The sequence below is a fragment of the Littorina saxatilis genome, linkage group LG2 (assembly GCF_037325665.1).
Source record: "Littorina saxatilis isolate snail1 linkage group LG2, US_GU_Lsax_2.0, whole genome shotgun sequence".
Classification (NCBI taxonomy): domain Eukaryota; kingdom Metazoa; phylum Mollusca; class Gastropoda; order Littorinimorpha; family Littorinidae; genus Littorina; species Littorina saxatilis.
The window spans coordinates 78,660,416-78,680,415 of record NC_090246.1 but is presented as its reverse complement, the minus strand read 5'-3'; the positions used below and the strand labels follow the sequence as shown (position 1 = coordinate 78,680,415).

At 43.1% G+C, this 20,000-nt stretch overlaps 2 protein-coding genes and 1 long non-coding RNA gene across 6 annotated transcripts in view; all 3 read left to right on the top strand.

The window, feature by feature from the left end:
• Window positions 1–5,583, top strand: part of LOC138959802 (uncharacterized) — a 51,228-nt gene extending 45,645 nt beyond the window's left edge. For all 4 annotated transcript variants that reach the window (XM_070331417.1, XM_070331419.1, XM_070331418.1 and 1 more), the window contains exons 7-13: window positions 1–23; window positions 374–474; window positions 3,002–3,125; window positions 3,815–3,892; window positions 4,316–4,394; window positions 4,975–5,090; window positions 5,255–5,583. The exon at window positions 1–23 is cut by the window's left edge and continues 37 nt beyond it. In XM_070331417.1, coding sequence (XP_070187518.1) covers window positions 1–23; window positions 374–474; window positions 3,002–3,125; window positions 3,815–3,892; window positions 4,316–4,394; window positions 4,975–5,090; window positions 5,255–5,352 — 619 coding nt within the window. In that variant the 3' untranslated portion in view covers window positions 5,353–5,583. The remainder of the gene's footprint in view (window positions 24–373; window positions 475–3,001; window positions 3,126–3,814; window positions 3,893–4,315; window positions 4,395–4,974; window positions 5,091–5,254) is intronic.
• A 51-nt stretch (window positions 5,584–5,634) lies between these two features.
• Window positions 5,635–20,000, top strand: part of LOC138959801 (uncharacterized) — a 32,504-nt gene continuing 18,138 nt past the window's right edge. The window contains exon 1 of the long non-coding RNA XR_011453800.1: window positions 5,635–6,829. This is a non-coding gene — a long non-coding RNA (uncharacterized lncRNA). The remainder of the gene's footprint in view (window positions 6,830–20,000) is intronic.
• LOC138959800 (uncharacterized) overlaps window positions 8,720–20,000 on the top strand; it is a 29,419-nt gene continuing 18,138 nt past the window's right edge. The window contains exons 1-5 of the mRNA XM_070331415.1: window positions 8,720–9,592; window positions 16,736–16,844; window positions 17,210–17,328; window positions 18,809–18,868; window positions 19,622–19,722. Of these exons, the coding sequence (XP_070187516.1) occupies window positions 9,553–9,592; window positions 16,736–16,844; window positions 17,210–17,328; window positions 18,809–18,868; window positions 19,622–19,722 (429 nt within the window). The 5' untranslated portion in view covers window positions 8,720–9,552. The remainder of the gene's footprint in view (window positions 9,593–16,735; window positions 16,845–17,209; window positions 17,329–18,808; window positions 18,869–19,621; window positions 19,723–20,000) is intronic.

The following is a 20,000-nucleotide window of genomic DNA, read 5'->3' as shown; positions in this document are numbered from 1 at the left end:
GGTGGATGCCCTGATTGATGCACGTAAGTCGATTTATCTATCTATCTATATATCTATCTATATATCTGTCTATCTATATAATATATATATCTGTCTGTCTGTCTGTCTGTCTGTCTGTCTGTCTGTCTGTCTGTCTGTCTGTCTGTCTGTCTGTCTATTGATCTGCACACACACACACACACACACACACACACACACACACACACACACACACACACACACACACACACACACACACACACACACACCTGATTGTTGACTTTCGCGCGTGTTTAAAACCGGGCGTAGGCCTCCAAATTCAAAAGTGTTTTCTGTGCTAATGGTATGACCAACTAATATCTGATTCCTTAATATTGCTTTTAACTTTTTTCAGTTCGCGGAACATTTGGGATTTTATTCACGGGGTGTCAAGGTTTTGAAGACTGCCTCGTCTCAGAAATGACAAAGATGTTTGATGACAGAGAATCGGACACAGTAAGAACCATCTATATATATATACGACTTGTGTCTGTTTGTTTGTGTGTGTGTGTGTGTGTGTGTGTGTGTGTGTGTGTGTGTGTGTGTGTGCGGGCGTGCGTGCGTGCGTGCGTATGTGTGTGTCCGCGATGCACGGCCAAAGTTCTCGATGGATCACTTTCAAATTTGGTGGCCATATTCAGGTACACCCCGGACACAACCTGCTCGATGAGATATTTAAACACGTGCTCTCAGCGCGCAGCGCTGAACCGATTTTGGTTTTTCTCTGGATCCATTCCCAGTAACTCTTCCTTATCTTCTCCAGTGTTTTCAGCGTTTATCTCCCTTCCTTCGTGTGGCGTCAATCCATATTCCCGTTACTACGTTACTTTTTTTAGAATGTCACTGCACTGTCCAGAACGCTTTCCTTGCACCCGTAAGTTGTCCTTATTGTAAAAGTAAAAAGGTCGAATCAATTTATAGCCACGCGAAAAATACACTGTCATCTATCTCTATATATTTATAGATATAGATATACATATATATATACGGCTTCTGTGTGTGTGTGTGTGTGTGTGTGTTTGTGTGTGTGTGTGGGCAACACCTGTGGATTGTAGAGTTCTGTTTGTGATGTGGTCTGGCGGCTTTGGTGTGTCTGTATGTTCAGGCCTTCCTTCGAGAAGCCATAACAGTTATTCTCAATCCCGTTTGAGTGGACTTCGCCTTCAAAGGTGATTGTGGTGTTTCGGCACTCGGTTACATTTGGCGTCGTCGACAGCGATGGGACTCGACATGAAATGTTCAGGCCACTGAATCATTTTCGTGCTGTTCCCATTCCACCTGGGAGGGACCTAAGCTTGGCGGGTCCATGGTTCGGAACTTTGGGGACAAAGTTCATTCAAAGGGGGTCGAGTGTGACAGGGAGACTACCGTCGCCCTTCACAGCAGACTCTGCAGAGTTGTTCGCCTTTGAAGTTGTGGGCTTTCCTTGCATGTACCCGTAAGTTGTCCTCACTGTAAAAGTGCAAAGGTCGAATCTATTTATCGAAAAATCCACTGTCATCTATCTCTATATATTTATATATATTGATAGACTAGATGATTACCCGCTTCGCCGGGTACCGGCTTCGCCGGGAAGAAGTAGAGCCGAATACCAGGCTGCGCCTGGGACCCGGCTTTGCCACACGGAGGAAGGGAGATAATCGCGGCTGAAAACACTGGAGAAGATAAGGAAGAGTTACTGGTAGTGGATCCAGACAACAACAACAAAAAATCGGTTCAGCGCGCACAGCGCTGCGCGCTGAGAGCACGTGTTGAAATATCTCATCGACCAAGTTGTGTCCCGGGTGTACCTGAATATGCCCACCAAATTTGAAACAGATCCATCGAGAACTTTGGCCGTGCATCGCGAACAGACAGACAGACACTAGTCGTATATATATGTAGATATATACGGCTTCTCTGTGTGTGTGTGTGTTTGTGTGTGTGTGTGTGTGTGTGTGTGTGTGTGTGTGTGTGTGTGTGTGTGTGTGTGTGTGTGTGTGTGTGTGTGTGTGTGTGTGTGTGTGTGTGTGTGTGTGTGTGGAGGTAACACCTGTGGATTGTAGAGTTCTGTTTGTGATGGGGTCTGGCGGCTTTTGTCTGTCTGTATGTTCTGGCATTTGAGAAGCCATAACAGATAATATAGGGCTTAGAAATAAGCTCTAAAATTCTCAATCCCGTTTGAGAGGACTTCGCCTTCAAAGGTGATTGTGGTGAACCGCCACGCTGTCTGTCTCTGTCTCGCGATTCACCCCGGCGAAGCCGGGTATTCCTCTAGTTGAATATATAGTGCTTGTGTACAATATGTTTGTTTGTTTGTTTGTTTGTGTTTTCTCCGCATTCCTGTTTTAATGCATGATTTTGTGCTTCTTTTCCTTTTTTTTCCTGTTTGTGTGTATTAAATCAAACTTTGCTCTTGTCACGTCTTTTCCTTCCTTTCTGTCTGTCTCGGTTTTCTTCCTACTTTTTGTTTTAAAACATATTTTTAAACCTTTTTACGTATGGGTTTAACAATGCAACAAGGTGCTTTACACATTAAAAACAAACACGAAAAAACACATTCAGCAAGAGAAAATCACACACAAAAACTTGGATCTGAATTGAATGGAACAGAAATGCATGCTGGCACATATGCTTGGCTGTCTGTTTTATTTCTGTTCTTCTTGTTACTTAGTTTGTTATTGAGTAAGTGAGTGAGTGAGTGAGTGAGTGAGTGAGTGAGTGAGTGAGTGAGTGAGTGAGTGAGTGAGTGTGTGAGTGTGTGAGTGAGTTACTTACTTACTTACTTACTTACTTACTTACTTAATTACTTATTTAGTTTCTTATTTAGTTTTTGTCTTTGGCTCCCTCCTCCCTCCTTCTTTCCTTCCTTCCTACCGTCGTTGATTTCTTCACTTTTCTTTTTTTCTGCATTTGGATCTGCATGTATAGGCTATATTCTTTTTTGTATCATTTTTCTTTTTTTTTTAAGTGTTTTATTATTTTTATTGGGTCTTTTTTACAGTGTTTGACGAATCATGCGATGAAGTACTGCACCAACGAAAGATGCACCGGTGCCAGTCAACAGAACAAGGACAATCTAATCAACGTGTTCTTCAAGGCAATGGAAGACAAAGGCTTGCGTTGTGGTACGATCACAGGTTGAGACCTGTCAGTGTAGTGAGACGCATTGACGAATTGATTTATGTGCCTGTGGCCGTCTCGTGTGTGTGTTTGTGTGTGTGTGTGTGTGTGTGTGTGTGTGTGTGTGTGTGTGTGTGTGTGTGTGTGTGTGTGTGTTTGTGTTTGTTTTTGTGTGTGTGTGTATGTGTGTGTGTGTGTGTGTGTGTGTGTGTGTGTGTTTGTTTTTCTATGTGTGTGTGTGTGTGTGTGTGAGTGTGTGTGTTTGTTTGTGTGTGTGTATGTGTGCCAAGTTGATTGGTTGGTTGGTTGACTGATTGAGTGATTGATTGAGTGAGTGAGTGAGTGAGTGAGTGAGTGAGTGAGTGAGTGAGTGAGTGAGTGAGTGAGTGAGTGAGTGAGTGGGTGATTAAATCAGTCAGTCAGTCGGTCTGTCAGTCTGGCAATCAGTCTATCATTTACTTTGTCAGTCGGTCGGCCAGCCAGACGAGAGACAGACTCATAGACAAACGGGCAGAGGATGGCTGAGGATGGACGAAAGATCGGACAGACAGAAAGACAAACAGACAGCATTCATTCGCTTATTCATGATATTTGCTGTGAAATACAAGCGATCTTGTAAAGTCTTGAGTACTTGACTGTTGCGGTTTGATGAGAGTGGCAACGTTAACATGAATGTGTTTTTCTTCTTTTACAGATATACCGGGTCTTCACTATTTGAGCAACATCACAACGACTACAACCACCACTTCTTCAACCCAAACCACAACAACTCGTAAGATTGATGATTAGCAGTTCGTTTGCATACATGTGTGTGTGTGTGTGTGTGTGTATGTGTGTGTGTGTGTGTGTGTGTGTGTGTGTGTGTGTGTGTGTGTGTGTGTGTGTGTGTGTGTGTGTGTGTGTGTGTTCTAGTTTGTTGTTTGTGTAGCTTAGCGTAGGATTTTTGTTGCGTTGCGTTCTGTACCATTGCATTGTGTGCGTAAGCATGAATGTGTTTTTCTTTTTCTCTCTGCTCGTTGCATGTGTCTCTTTCTCTGAGCTACAAGATAGCAGGAATAATCATGATGGTAGACGCAACAGAATTAGTTATGCTATAACTGCGAAATAAATTCTCGTTCTCTTGTTCTCACCAAAACGCATCTGCGTAGTTTGCTTTTATGACGGGTAGTAATAGAACTGATGCTTTACTCAACAGAGCAATACTACCCAAGCTGTCAGACTGGCATCAACCACTGTGACAAGTACTACGGTCCTGCCACGACTGTGGGATGCGGGTAAGCATGTCTTTAGGTGTCTGCTGTCATTTCATCTGTTATGCAGTTTTGTCTTTTCTTCCACTGTTTATTTGTAGTCCGCTTGTGTATGCCAATGCCCTTGGTTCGATGGAGTTAACTTGTGGGTATTTCTTGCGTGCGTACGCTACTTCCGTTGATATTTTGTGTGTCTGGTTAAATGTTTATAGGTTCAGAATTGTCACCGGCTATACGCACATACTATGACAGACACACAGAAAGACACACAGACAGACAGACAGACAGACACACACACACACACACACACACACACACACACACACACACACACACACACACACACACACACACACACACACACCTTGGCAGACATCGAACATTCACTCAGCGAATAACTATTTGTTTGTTTTTCCTCTGTAAAGACCATTTGGTCGATGTACTTGCTAACGTCTTATTTTGTCATAAATTAAACGTTTCATTAACTAATTGTTTTATTTGTATTTTTTTATTCTTTAACTGTAGCCGTCTGTCTGTTTTCGGATGTCTTGTGCACTCGCTGTTTCAACATCACTGATCATTATGCACACCGTGTGTATTTCAGAGTACGACAGGCATACAAGGATTGTGTTTTGGAGCAGTGCTCCCTGCGTAAACTGCCCGTCTTTCTCCTCCGCAAACTGGAGTGGGAACAAACACGGAAAGGAACCTATCACTGTGGTGAGTGAAGTGATCTTTTTTTTCTCAATTGATTCATTAAAGGTCTTGTGAATGATTTGCTCCTCTTCTTTTGTATTGCTGTTTGTTTCGTTGTTTGTTGGTTCGTTTGTTTGCTTTTTATTGTTTGTTAATGGACGGTTGGGTGCATTTTCCTGTGTTGACAGACTTGGTGGACACAACCGGAGCAAGCACCCAAAGCAGCACGTGCCTACCTCTGATGACAACGCTGCTGACAGTTCTGCTGGTTCTCGTGGTCCTGTAGACACCGTGTGCAAAACTCTGAAGACTGAAGACGATTGTGATGGATGCCGTGGCCTTCTCTGTATAAGACGCTGCCCGCACGGTTCTGTTAGCTCGACCTTACGAGGCGAGGCCCATTGGCGTGCGTGTGCGTGTGTGAGCGTGCGCATGTGTATGTGTGTATGTGTGTATGTGTGTATGTGTGTGTGTGTGTGTGTGTGTGTGTGTGTGTGTGTGTGTGTGTGTGTGTGTGTGTGTGTGTTCGTACGTGCGTGCGCGCGTGCGCGCGTGCGTGTGTGCGTGCGTGCGTGCGTGCGTACGTGCGTGCGTGCGTGAGTGTGTGTGTGTGCTGCCTACCAGGGTTTTATTGGAACCATGGATCTTTTTATTTCTTTTCTTTTTTGGCATGGCACTGTTCTTCCGGTGAAAACGATTCATGTCACCATCTCAGATCTGACAAGGCCTTTACATGTAATGGGACAGTGTCATCGGTCCACTTGGACACATTCCAAACATCAACAGCCTGACAGCTTAATTGTTGTGCAGAGAGAGAGAATATTTAATTAAATAATTTATTAAAAACACACAAGTTGCCTTTGAAAATTGAATTTGTCAAAACATTCCAAGTCTGCACAGAAAGGACCCTGGCTGTTGATTGTCTTATCCCAGGTGAAAGCCTGGCCGGGTCTGAGACGGTGAGCCCAGTGTCGTTTTCACGGGAAGCACCCTGGCTGTTGATTGTCTTATCCCAGGTGAAAGCCTGGCTAGGTCTGAGATGGTGAGCCGAGTGTCGTTTTCACGGGAAGCACCCTGGCTGTTGATTGTCTTATCCCAGGTGAAAGCCTGGCCGGGTCTGAGACGGTGAGCCGAGTGTCGTTTTCACGGGAAGCACCCTGGCTGTTGATTGTCTTATCCCAGGTGAAAGCCTGGCTAGGTCTAAGACGGTGAGCCGAGTGTCATTTTCACGGGAAGCAGCCTGGCTGTCGATTGTCTTATCCCAGGTGAAAGCCTGGCCGGGTCTGAGATGGTGAGCCGAGTGTCGTTTTCACGGGAAGCAGCCTGGCTGTTGATTGTCTTATCCCAGGTGAAAGCCTGGCCGGGTCTGAGACGGTGAGCCGAGTGTCGTTTTCACGGGAAGCAGCCTGGCTGTTGATTGTCTTATCCCAGGTGAAAGCCTGGCCGGGTCTGAGATGGTGAGCCCAGTGTCGTTTTCACGGGAAGCACCCTGGCTGTTGATTGTCTTATCCCAGGTGAAAGCCTGGCCGGGTCTGAGACGGTGAGCCCAGTGTCGTTTTCACGGGAAGCACCCTGGCTGTTGATTGTCTTATCCCAGGTGAAAGCCTGGCTAGGTCTGAGACGGTGAGCCGAGTGTCGTTTTCACGGGAAGCACCCTGGCTGTTGATTGTCTTATCCCAGGTGAAAGCCTGGCTAGGTCTGAGACGGTGAGCCGAGTGTCGTTTTCACGGGAAGCACCCTGGCTGTTGATTGTCTTATCCCAGGTGAAAGCCTGGCCGGGTCTGAGATGGTGAGCCCAGTGTCGTTTTCACGGGAAGGACTGCGCCTTTAATAACACGACCAGCTGACACAGACAGGGAGGTGCTGGTTATGTGGAAGGAGTACCAAGACGTTGGGGGGGGGGGGGGTGGAAGGATGAAGGTTATGGGAGGGACAAAAGTATTATAGTAGAATAAAACACAAAACACGGTTTTTTTTCGCTCAAGTATCTTTTTCATGGGCATTTTGCTGACCACCCGTTCTATGCAAAATGCTACAATCACAATTCAATACAGTGGCACCATGGTGGCCTTTGTGACGACCTAGATTTGGTATAGAGTTTCCCCCCTGTGATATTGTTTTAAACAACAGTAATTCTGTAGTTCGCCAAGTGCTACATATCTGCCATATAATCTCTGTTCTTAGCGAGCTGCACGGTAGTACAAATTGTAACACGCTCAAGTAATGGTCTGTTTAGTTCATCATTGTGACTTGGCTGATTTAGATACCATTTTACAAGTTTTATGTCTCATTACATGTCTGTGAATGATCTGCTCCTTTGGTTTCTACATTCATACCACTCCGTTCTTGTGTGTGTGGTTTTATTATTATTATTGCCTTTTGCTATTGACTTTTGTTGTACACGTTGATATGCTGAAGAGGCTATTTTCACATCAAATGTGTACATATTATACACTTATACTTAGAAGAAAATATTAGATGCCATTAAGTGTTTACTTAATGCTCTCTGAATGTTTCATACAGGCTGACAATTACGTCCGTAAGCGTTGCCGTGTTTTATATTTAGTCAAGCTTTGTTTTGTCTGTTATGACAATAGTATCCATGAAAACATAATCTTAATGTCAATCAATAATCTTTTACTGCCTAGACCGACAAATTTGGCGACGGCAAAACACAATTATCATTTTTAAAAAACATGTTATGTAACGTGCATATTAATAAGTATTTCTGTGATAAGACGTTACCCAATATTGACAGACTGTGTGGTGATATCTTTTTGCTGTGGTCTTTTTCGACAGTGATATCAAAATCAATGTCCAAAAACAAACAAACGAACTACAACAACAACCCCGGATTGATTGTATCTTTTCTATTTTGGAAATGTCAGCTTTCCAATCAGTGCTTGGTGTTAATGTTTTTAGAAATGAAACCCAAAAGGAATACATAATTTACAAAAAGAATGTGCACAGTGATAAAGGATTGTGGAGAAAATAAGCTTTTTGTTTTGTTTTGTTTTTTGTTTTTCTTAATTTCGCAAAAAATATTACGAATTTCATAGATTAGACCATGAAGTCTAAACAACTCAAAATGTAAACGTCAATAAGGAATGATAGCATCGTTCACCGCGGCGAGGGATAGCCGACACAGCATCTTTCACCGCGGCGAGGGATAGTCGACACAACATCTTTCACCGCGGCGAGGGATGATAGTCGACACAGCATCTTTCACCGCGGCGAGGGATAGTCGACATAGCATCTTTCACCGCGGCAAGGGATAGTCGAGGTGTCGTATTAACAATAGGCACCGAAAGAAGAAGGGGAAACTGTTGCAATGAAAAAAGATGTCGGGATTTCAGAGTGAGAAACTGTGAGAAACTGTGTGTGTGTGTGTCTGTGCCGTGTGTGTGGGTGTGTGCTTGTGTGTGTTTGTGTGTTAGTGTGTGTGTGCCAGTGTATGTGTGTGTCTGTGTCTGTGCCATGTGTGTGGGTGTGTGCGTGTGTGTGTTTGTGTGTGTGTGTCAGTGTATGTGTGCGTGTGTGTGTGTGTGCGGTCGGGAATAGTGCAGTTTATTTCCTTCCTCCTAACACAATGCACGACGAGAGCTATGTCTGTAGAGCTAACCCCCAACCCCACACTCTCCCTTCCGTCCAGTGCCAAATGCCTGTGTTTGTGTTAACACATGAAATTTACGGCGCCTGTGTCGAAGTACACCTGAACCTTCGATAAACACCAGTCGAGCGCACCACAACCAAGCTGTAACCTCATTTCCAGACAAAAGACCAGTCGTAGGCTACACAGCAACAAAATGGCTTCTCCTGCAAATTGTGTTGACTAGTGAAACTGTGTAGTCCACTGCACCACTCGTCCTGATTCGAGTCAAATATTGGGATCTCCGGGCCGCTCTGTCAGTGATTGCTAAATATGTCGTAACGTTGAGTCTTGTCTCGGTTATTGTTGACTGTTCTGTTGAAAAGATCCGGGACAGGATTGGCGAACTGCGTCTGTCACACTTTCAAAGGATACAGTGAGTGAGGGCGTCAGTTTTGAGACTTAGTGAAGTGACAGCAGAATTTGAGTTGAAATTGCGAAATTAATCAAAGGTCTACCTGGCTAGCTGTATTGTCTTGGTGACTCACACACAAACTGTGTGTTTTGTTAGTACATGTAGTGTTTCTTATCATCAACTGGTGCTTCGTATTGTGTAGCCTATTCCATAAATACACTGGTGTGTGTGTGTGTGTGTGTGAAATCTTTCAAACTACTGCGCTTCGTATATATATATTATATATGTACTACGTACTGTGATTTCATTTTTGTGTCCGTGTCCGAGTCAGTGCAAGTAAAAAACTCACAGTGTACAGTCACTGTACTAAAGGGATTAGGTAAAGACAGAAGAAAGATCCATACTACAGCTGTGTAGCTTCTAGTTGTCTAAACTGACTGGCGGTGTCACAGTGTCGATCCAAACTTCGGACAAAGTACACGATGAACATGAAAGCTCTCTTTGTCGTCTGTGTCTACTTAGGTGAGTATGGCATCTGTTCTGGTGAATACTTGTGACCTATTTTATATATATATATGTGTGTGTGTGTGTGTGTGTGTGTGTGTGTGTGTGTGTGTGTGTGTGTGTGTGTGTGTGTGTGTGAGTTGATGATGATGAGAGAGAGTGTATGTGTTTGTGTGTGTGTATGTGTGTTCGTGTGTGTGTGTGTTTGTGGCCGTATGTTTGTGTGTGTGGGTGTGTGTGTGTGAATTTTTGAGTGTCAATGTGTGTGCCAGTGTGTGTGTGTGCGTGCGTGTGTGTGTGTGTGTGTGTGTGTGTATGTTTGTGTGTGTGGGTGTGTGTGTGTTTGTGTGTGCGTGCGTGCGTGTGTGTGTATATATATTTATATTCATGAATATATATGTCACAGTGGAAAGTGGAATCCAGAGGAATCTGAGATTCCCCTTGGGGAAATTAGAATTCCAGTTCCGCCTTGAGAAAACTGGAATTCTAATTTCCTCTGGATTATTGCCAGATGAAACTGGAATTCCAGTTTCCTCCAGGGGAAACTGGAATTCAATCTCTAGGGGAAAGTAGAATTTTACTTTGCCCTAGTGGAAACTGGAATCAGACTTGAAAATTGCTTCATTTTGTGCCAGATTTTACTGAACTTTAGAACGTAGTCCTGCTGACCGACTCAGTTTTTTTTTCAGCATTTTACCCAAAACATTTATGTTTTTGCCTTGTGTATGTAGTGGACTCGACTATGCTGAATTGAAGAGTGTTGTGGACAGATGTCGTAACTATTTTTTTGTTTGTGATGGAAGAGTTAACCAAGCCAATTTAACGTTCATTCATAATTTATTGCACACACACTCACATCTTTGTTTTGCAGCTGCCTTTGCAAGGACACAGAAGTGTTTATAGCGTGCACGACAAACTTCAACCCCCTACTCCAATCTGTTCCATGCTCGTCCATCCACTTTCCAAGTTTCTATTGAAGGTCGCCATTCCCACGCTCGACACAGCCTGCAAACAAACAACATAGTACATAAATACATACAATTTTGAATTTCCACCACCATTACTATCAAATTACTGTCATCAGAAACCGCATAAAGGAGCAGCAGCAGCGGAGAGTAACATCTTCATCAACAATCAATATCATCATCACAATCCTCCTCCTCCAAGTCAAGAGAGATAATTCAAGCTCCCTGTATTTGAAACAATGCTTGTATTAGTGATAATACATTAAAACTGCAGAACAACGACATTGTTCATGTAGGCACTAGTGTCATCAGCATCATTTTCATAATCATCGTCATCATCATCATCAACATCATCATCATCATCCTTCTCCACATCATCATCATCAGTAGCAACAACAACAAGATCGTTTCCAGCAATTAATCCTTCATCAGCATCATCCCTTCCATGATCATCGATCCTTACGTCCAACAAGCTGTGGTCGGAATAACTGCCTATCAATATGCCAGACGTTCAAACACTGAAAATTGACTACATACCTTGTGTCTGCGGGTGACGGGGGCGACCGTGGATCATCACAGTACCGGGCCACATGTTGCAGACTTCCTGAATCACACCAGCGGTAAATTCTTTGTTCTCTGCAAAGATAAATCAATAGATCAGCAATTACCTCGCCCATTGCAGTTGCAAAGCTGTTTTAAAGCATATATAACTTGTATTTTCTTTAGATTATCAAAATCCCTTTATCCAGAAAACATTGAAGGTAGGCTCAGGTGCACTGGATGACAATTCATGAAACAGTACTTACCTCCCATTATCGCTCTGGAGAATTCTCGGAGGTCCAAAACTGCAGAACTGGTCGAAGATGTGACTTGCAACCTCAGCAGCCCTCTAAGACTTCAAGGCGTATGCCCAGCTGTACTTGGAGAAGCAATCTCGGGCGTGCAGAATCCACTTGTACTCATTGTCTGGTCGGCTTCTAAAGTCAATTAGGTCGATCTGAACTCGAAGAAGGAACGACAGGTTGATCATCGCCTTGCCTGATGGTAGACTCTTCACTGCTTGCCTTTGGCAGCACTAGTGCAGGTCTTGAGGAAAATGTCAATTACCTCCCATTTGATTCCGGCGTAGTTGCTTTTGACTTCTGCCCAGGTCTTGTCTCGGCCAGAATGGCCAACGTTAGTGTGGCATGTGGAGATTGTTTGAAAAATCTTCTCACGTGCGACAACCGGACAACCCGACTTCTTGCAAAACATTATATTCTGCGAGCCGACCATCCCGAGCTTGTACAGCTTTTTGGCCCAATGTTTGAATTTTGGACCCTTCTCGTCCAAACTGAGCACCCGCAGAACTTTGTTGTATTTGTTTTGGGGCAGGCAAAAAGTCTCTCTATCGTTCATATTCAGTTTTTGTATGTGCGCATCCAATTGCTGGTAGAAGTTTGCTTTTTGTTGCTGGTCACCACTGTCACCGTTAATCTCCATACTGTCCTCTGCTTCTCTCTTGGCTGTCAAACTGAGATCTGTGTCAGCAACTTCCCCTTTTGTGTGAACCAGTGCTCACAATTTGTTCTCACCAAGGAGCACTTCATTGCTCCAGTACAGCTTAATGGAGTTGTATTCACGAATTCGTGATCTCAAGTCGTGGCAATTAGAATACACCTGGAAAACTGGTAAATAAATTGACATTCACTCAATACCTTTTGTTGTAATAAAACAAGTTCTAAGTCCAGTAAAATCTGGCACAAAATTAAGCAATTTCCAAGTCTGATTCCAGTTTCCACCAGGGCAAAGTAGAATTCTCCTCTGGATTCCACTTTCCACTGTGACTGTTCAAGTCTGATTCCAGTTTCCACTAGGACAAAGTAGAATTCTACTTTCCCCTTCAGATTGAATTCCAGTTTCCCCTAGAGGAAACTGGAATTCCAGAGGAAAGTAGAATTCCAGTTTCCTCGAGGGGAAACTGGAATTCTACTTTCCCCTCGGGGAATCTCAGATTCCTCTGGATTCCACTTTCCACTGTGACATATATATATATCTATATATATATACGACTTGTGTCTGTCTGTCTGTCTGTCTGTCTGTCTGTCTGTGTGTGTGTGTGTGTGTGTGTCCGCGATGCACGGCCAAAGTTCTCGGTGGATCTGTTTCAAATTTGGAGTCCGTATTCAGCTACACCCCGGACACAACCTCATCGATGAGATATTTCAACACGTGCTCTCAGCGCGCAGCGCTGTGCGCGCTGAACCGGTTTTTTTTTGTTTTTGTTTTTTGTCGGGATCCACTACCAGTAACTCTTCCTTATCTTCTCCAGTGTTTTCTGCCGCGATTATCTCCCTTCCTCCGTGTGGCTTTTTTGTTGTTGTCGGGATCCACTACCAGTAACTCTTCCTTATCTTCTCCAGTGTTTTCAGCCGCGATTATCTCCCTTCCTCCGTGTGGCGTCAATCCATATTCCCGTTACTACGTTACTATTTTTAGAAGGTCACTGCACGTAACTATTTTTAGAAGGTCTCCAGTGTTTTGCGCGTTTATCTCCTTTCCTTCGTGCGCAGCCTGGTATTCGGCTCTACTTCTTTCCGGCGAAGCCGGTACCCGGCGAAGCGGGTAATCATCTAGTATATATATATATATATATATCCCATGACCTCCCTTCTTTGTCTCTGTTACTTCAGTATGGGTATATATGTTGTATTTGTATAGCTCAATAAATACATCATGGACTCCAAAAAATATATGATAGTGCAGATTCCGATTTGGGCAAAGAACTACTTTCCTCCCGACCTTTGACCTCGCCCCGAACAATGTGACACATTTGTATGAAGTTCCAAAATCGTATTGCACGGCTCAGAAAACCATATCAGTTGCACGCAAAAATGAATCTCAGAACTGATCTGATGTATGGGATGCAATAAACAAACGTTTCTTTCATTATGAAAGCAATGCAGATCGAAAAAAAACGAACATTCAACTCACAAGATACCCAGATGCTAGCGAACCAAAACAAAAACACGAGTACCCTCCCTTGCATCGTTAGCAGACGACTTTTGAGCACCTGGCACGGTTTGGCTCCGCTATCAAACATCGGCTGTTTCACGTGTTTTGCGAGCAAGTCTACTCTTTTGCCTGGCTCTGCAGTAAGTCCACATTGGCGATGAAGGTATCCAAGAACTTAACATGTGTGTATTTTTCCGTAATCCAGTCATATTCCTTCAAAATGCAATCAATCGGCGGTGACAGACGTGTCAGCAATTCGCGACTTCAACTCGGTCCCGTTTTCCTCACAACCATACCAGTTTAGGTTCATCCATCCAAACACACTCGCAAAACAGTTTATCACGTAGATACATTTCAAATAGGGAGCAAATCGTTAAATCTAAACCTACATATTTGTTGCCAAAAATGTGCTTCTCTGTCAATAAGCCTAATTGTATAATAACACGTTCGAGAAAAACAACGTGGAATCGATTCTGAATCGAGTAAGCCAAATGGGTCCCAAACCCGTTTCGCCCGTTCTGCCGACCTGAAACGCAAAACAAAAGAATTGTGCGCTTAAACTAAATTAATTTCTATACGACTTCATTACTTTCTTGCAACTTATGAACCTTTACTTAAAGCTTTTAAATGGTCTGAAAGTAGTGTTACCGCGTACTTATCGATGCACTCATTCGTTTTATTTTTTCAGCGACGGTCACTTAGTTTAAGGTTGCAAAAGGGCTAAGTCTCGCTGGCACCACTGTTTTACAGTCCACAGATCGCAACAGTGCCGCTAGTAGTCTACACTTTGTGTTTGATGGTAGAATGGGATATACAGATTACAACACTCGTGGTTTTTTATATGGCTTGTATTTCAGTCAAGACCCAACGGGAATATCAATCGAGAGCCACTCGCCAGAGGCTCGTGTCTCCCGATGATATTCATCCGCTGGGTCTTGACTGAAATACAAGCCATATAAAAAACCACTCGTGTTGTAACCTATACATATATATATGTATGCGTGTGTGTGTGTCTGCGTGTGTTTGTCTGTGTGTCTATGTGTGCGTGTGTTTGTCTCTGTATGTCTTTCTCTGTGCCTGTCTAATATATATGCATAATGGTAAAAAAAAAATTTTAAAAGGTATTCTATGTGTGTGTGTATGTGTGTGTGTGTGTGTGTGTGTGTGTGTGTGTGTGTGTGTGTGTGTGTGTGTGTGTGTGTGTGTGTGTGTGTGTGTGTGTGTGTGCGATATTCCAAAGACTGTCTTTATGTCACCTCTTGCTTGTTGTTTTGTTGTTCCTCCTTGCTAAGGCAGTGTAAGTCGTCTGTTACATAAAATATATATATATACTAGAGTAATTGCGACAAAGTTACACCAAAAAAGCGCTAGCACACACAGAACAACAAAATGTGATAAAACATCAAACCTAAGAAAAGCGGCAGCGTTCAATGTGCAATGAACTGCAAACCATTTACACAGCAGCAAACATGTGACGCTTTCTGAAATTTCGGTCAATGTAGCGATATTTTCTTTTTACCAGGCTCGGCGCTTGAATACACTGTCTTTGTTTTCTTGCGTAGCTGCTCGCCATTAGTAATGCAAAAATCTACAGCTTGGTGAAGGTAGACAGTTACGAAGGAAAGGCTAAATGCGGCAAAACAAAAAAAGTGGCATCATTCGTCCAAATGATGGTTAAAAACAACCAGCAGCGAACGGAAGCTGAAAACTAAAGGTGCATATATAGTTCAAACAATCATTCAAGTGTATTTATTTGACCTTACACAGACTGTAGGAAAAGGCAAACCGTCGTGAACAATATTTTTCCCCAGGAAGCGACTCCAAGAACACAGAAGACTCGAAGGTGAGTGACGTACCTTGTAGTCTTTCTGTGATAGTAGTAGTCCAGTGGACGATACCTTCCGCCTGTGGTCTGACTAAAGACTGCGCGACAGCACGCGACCGCAAGCGGCGACCTTGCACTACCTTGCACTACCTTGCGGGGCCTCAAACTAAAGCATGTACGTGTAATACTTTTTATATATCCAGTATCTTTACAACATCATCATACTTTGTACCGAGTTTTAAGTCAGAGAAAACACACGGCTAGGTTCGTCTGAGGTGCGGTCGCGTAGTGTTTAGTCAGACCGTTCGCTTTCGGCCAATGGGATAGCTGGGATATTTGGTCTGCTACGAAATTTCAAGCCGAAAGGCCTCAAAAAGCCATTTCGCTTTCGAACTCGTTAATCTAACCCGGCGCATCGTGTTCAGCGCGATCCGTTCCTACGGGATAACCGAGGGACAGGGGCCAAACCGGCGGGGTTTGGTAGGAGATACGTCCACACGGCGAAAAAGCCCACGCTTCGCCGGGTACCCGGCTTTGCCGGGAAGAAGTAGAGCCGAATACCCGGCTTTGCCGGATCGCCGGCTTTGCCGGCTTTGCCGGCGCACCGTACGAAGGAAGGGATATAAACGCGCAAAACACTGGAGAAGATAAGGAAGAGTTACTGGGAATGGATGTACAGAAAAACCAAAATCGGAAGGGAGATAAACGCGCAAAACACTGGAGAAGATAAGGAAGAGTTACTGGGAATGGATGTACAGAAAAACCAAAATCGGTTCAGCGCTGCGCGCTGAGAGCACGTGTTGAAAATTTTCATCGACCAGATCGCCGTGCATCGCGAAGTGACAGACAGACAGACAGAAAGACAGACACACACACAAGCCGTATATAGATATAGATAGCAGACAGACAGACGGACGGACTGACAGACAGACTGGCAGACAGGACGACCGAATGAACGACACGGACAGGCGGTCAAACAGACGAATAGATAGACGGACAGGCACTCAGATACTGGATCTTTTTCTCATGCTAACTCTCTTTTCTTTGTCGGTCTGTTTTCCTGAGACACATGTTACACGAAACGTCGAATTGATTTTATGCTTTTAACTCAAAATTGTATGTTGACATATTCATTCATTTATCTATCGATTAATCAATTAATTTATCAACGTATCATTAATTTCATTCCTGATAATGTTTATAACTTATACTAACTGTGTTGTTATCTATAAAAATAGATTTCTTATTATTATTTATTGATCTATTTATTAAACTATTATTTTTTTATCTGTCGTTCTAATTAATATAATTTTCATATTCTTTGGCATTCATTTATAAGTCTCAACGTATTTATTTTATTTTTTACATTTTTTTTAGTTTTCGAAAGAAGTAAAGGAGCAGTTGATTACGATGCATGTCTGCCACCATGTATCACTACGTTCCACGAGGCAGCGCTCAAGGCCACATCAAGTCAGGAGATGTGCAGGTAACCAAGCTAAATGGTGTTTTCTTCACCTGTAGCGTAGAACAATGTATGGGTGAGAAAACTAGAATGTGTTTTCTTTTTCTGTGGTGTTGCACAGGTGATGATGATTAACGACATGTAGTGTTCTGTATGTGTGAGGATATTGTTATAGTGTGTGTGTGTGTGTGTGTGTGTGTGTGTGTGTGTGTGTGTGTGTGTGTGTGTGTGTGTGTGTGGGTGTGTGTGTGGGTGGGTGTGTGTGTGGGGGGGTGTGTGCGTGCGTGCGAGCGAGCGAGCGAGCGTGCATGTATTTTTGTTTTTTTGTCATCCTTAACTGACTAAGCCTTACGTGTGCGTACATGCGTCTGTGTGTTTATTTTGACCAGTGTGAGCACCGAAGCAGTCAGCTGTTTAACGAGCAGATGTCGGTTGCAAGAACGAAACATACCTTCCATTTTCTTCACCTACCTTCAACAACTGTACAACGTCACGGGTTTTTCTTGTGGTATGAATGAGTTGTTTTCAAAACACAGAAGGAGACTGAGAAATAAGTTACAACGCGAGTGACGTTTTCATTTTCAACAAATAAAGAAAGAAAGTAAGATTTCATGAATATATGCTATTTCCAAATATTTTCCTGGCCTGTCTCAAAAGACACGCTTTCACAGATTGTTTGTTTACATTCAGCGCATTAAACTGCAACACTCAAGTGACGCATTCTGATCATCATCGCTCCACGACTATCGCCAGTTATCTCTCTGACCGGACGCTAAAGTCCTACACGAATCTATCAAAACAAGAATACAGAGTTATCTCCCATATGTTGTTCGCGAGACGAAAATGATTGCAGATTGGCCGACTTCGACAGTGATCTCCTTTCTGTTCTTCACAGTTATGATAAAGACATCGTTCTAAGGTCAAAACAAGTCGAAATTTTAGGACTGCTGCCGGAAGGAGACCGTAATCAGGCATGGTACTCTTCCGCCGATCGGCGGAAATCCGCCAAAAACGAGAATCCGAAAAAAAAAAAAAAAAAAAAAAAAAAAAAAATCCGAAAAAAAAAAAAAAAAAATCTGCTGATTGACTTGAGATTATTATTTTTTCTTACTCAAGCCTTGTTATCTTTCACTTATATCCCTCTCAGCTTCAAGGAGAGAGCACTAAACACATTTGAATTAGTAAAAAGTCGTCAGCTGCCCCTTTACCCCGCCAGGGGGCCTCAGCGGCCCCCTGGACCCCCGGCTTTATTTCAGCTGAAACTGCCATTCCTTCAGTACCATGCCTGGTAATATATCACTGTCAGAAAAAATCGTCTGCTCCAGTGAGCGCCGGAACCAAACGATTGATTATCACGTGACACTTTTGTTATATTTGTAATTTAAAAATTACACAACACCATAAAAAATCATTATCGACGATCGCGAATCTGCTTATATCCATAACACATTACGAAAAGATCTAAATATGTTAAAAAAAAATCGATGTTCTCGCCAGACAAGGAAAACCAAGGCATCCTGTCAGGGATAGAATGAGCCGAACTCATTTTGACCTGAGGTCAGGATGTCACGTGACGTGGATGCCAAGAGTATGTATCAGGGATCAATTTAAAAAAAAAAGATTTTGTTTTTGGTTTGTTTGCATCATTGATTAATTAACTGAGGTATTAATCATGACGGGAATTCATAGAAAACATTTTATTTGCCAAGCGATAGGCAATCATTGGAATTAAAATGGATAGACAATCCATACAAAAATAATTGCACACAACGAGCTGATATATATACATACGACTGGGCACAGCTAGACAGACAGAGAAACAGACAGAGAAACAGAATTTAACGTGTTTTTCACTGTAATTTTAGCAAGATATGCGACATGACGTTCCCAGAGCGGTCGATGACCTAGAGACAGACATAGAGACAGACAGAAGGACAGACAGAGAGAAAGACAGAGCATATCCAATGTGTTTTTCACTGTAATTTCAGCAAGGTATGCAACAACGCCTGATTACGTTCCCAGAGGGGTGGATGCCCTAATTAATGCACGTAAGTCTATCTATCTATCTATTTATCTATCTAGCTATCTATCTATCTATCTATTTATTTATCTATCATCTATCTATCAATCTACACACACACGCGCATCCATCTATCTATCTATCTATCTATCTATCTATTTAACCCCACACACACGCGCACACACTCACACAAGCACACACACACACACAAGCACACAAACATGCACACACACACAAACACACACACACGAAACACATTCATTCACAGACAAGCACACACACACATACACACACACACACACACACACACAAGCACACACACACACACAAGCACACACACATGCACACACACACAAACACACACACAAACACACAAACCTACACACGCACGCACGCACACACCCACGCACGCACCCACGTACCCACGCAAGCACGCACGCACGTATGCACGCTAGCACGCACACACACACACACACAAGCACACATACATGCACACACACACAAACACACACACAAACACACAAACCTACACACGCACGCACGCACACACCCACGCACGCACCCACGTACCCACGCAAGCACGCACGCACGTATGCACGCTAGCACACACACACACACACACACACACACACACACACACACACACACACACACACACACACATGTTTGATTGTTCACGTTAGCGCGTGTTTAGGCATCCAAATTCAAAGTTATTTTTCTGTGATAATTTCATAACCCACTTTAATCTGATTGCTTGATATTGCTTTTGATTTTTTTTCAGTTCGCGGAACCTTTGAAACTTTATTCAGGAACTGTCGAGATTTTGAAGACTGCCTCGTCTCAGAAATGACAAAGATGTTTGATGACAGAGAATCGGACACAGTAAGAACCATTGCATATACCTCTGCTTGTGTACTTGTTTTTTGTTTTTCCATTGAGTTAATTTTTGTCTAAATGTTTTAACATAGACGGAGGAATCGAGACGAGGGTTTGGTGTATGTGTGTGTGTGTCTGTGTGTATGTGTAGAGCAATTCAGAGGAAACTACTGGGTCGATCTTCATGAATCTTTACAAGAGAGTTCCTGAGTATGATATCCCCGGATGTTTTTTCTTCTTTTTTTGGATAAATATCTTTGATGACGTCATATCCGGCTTTTTGT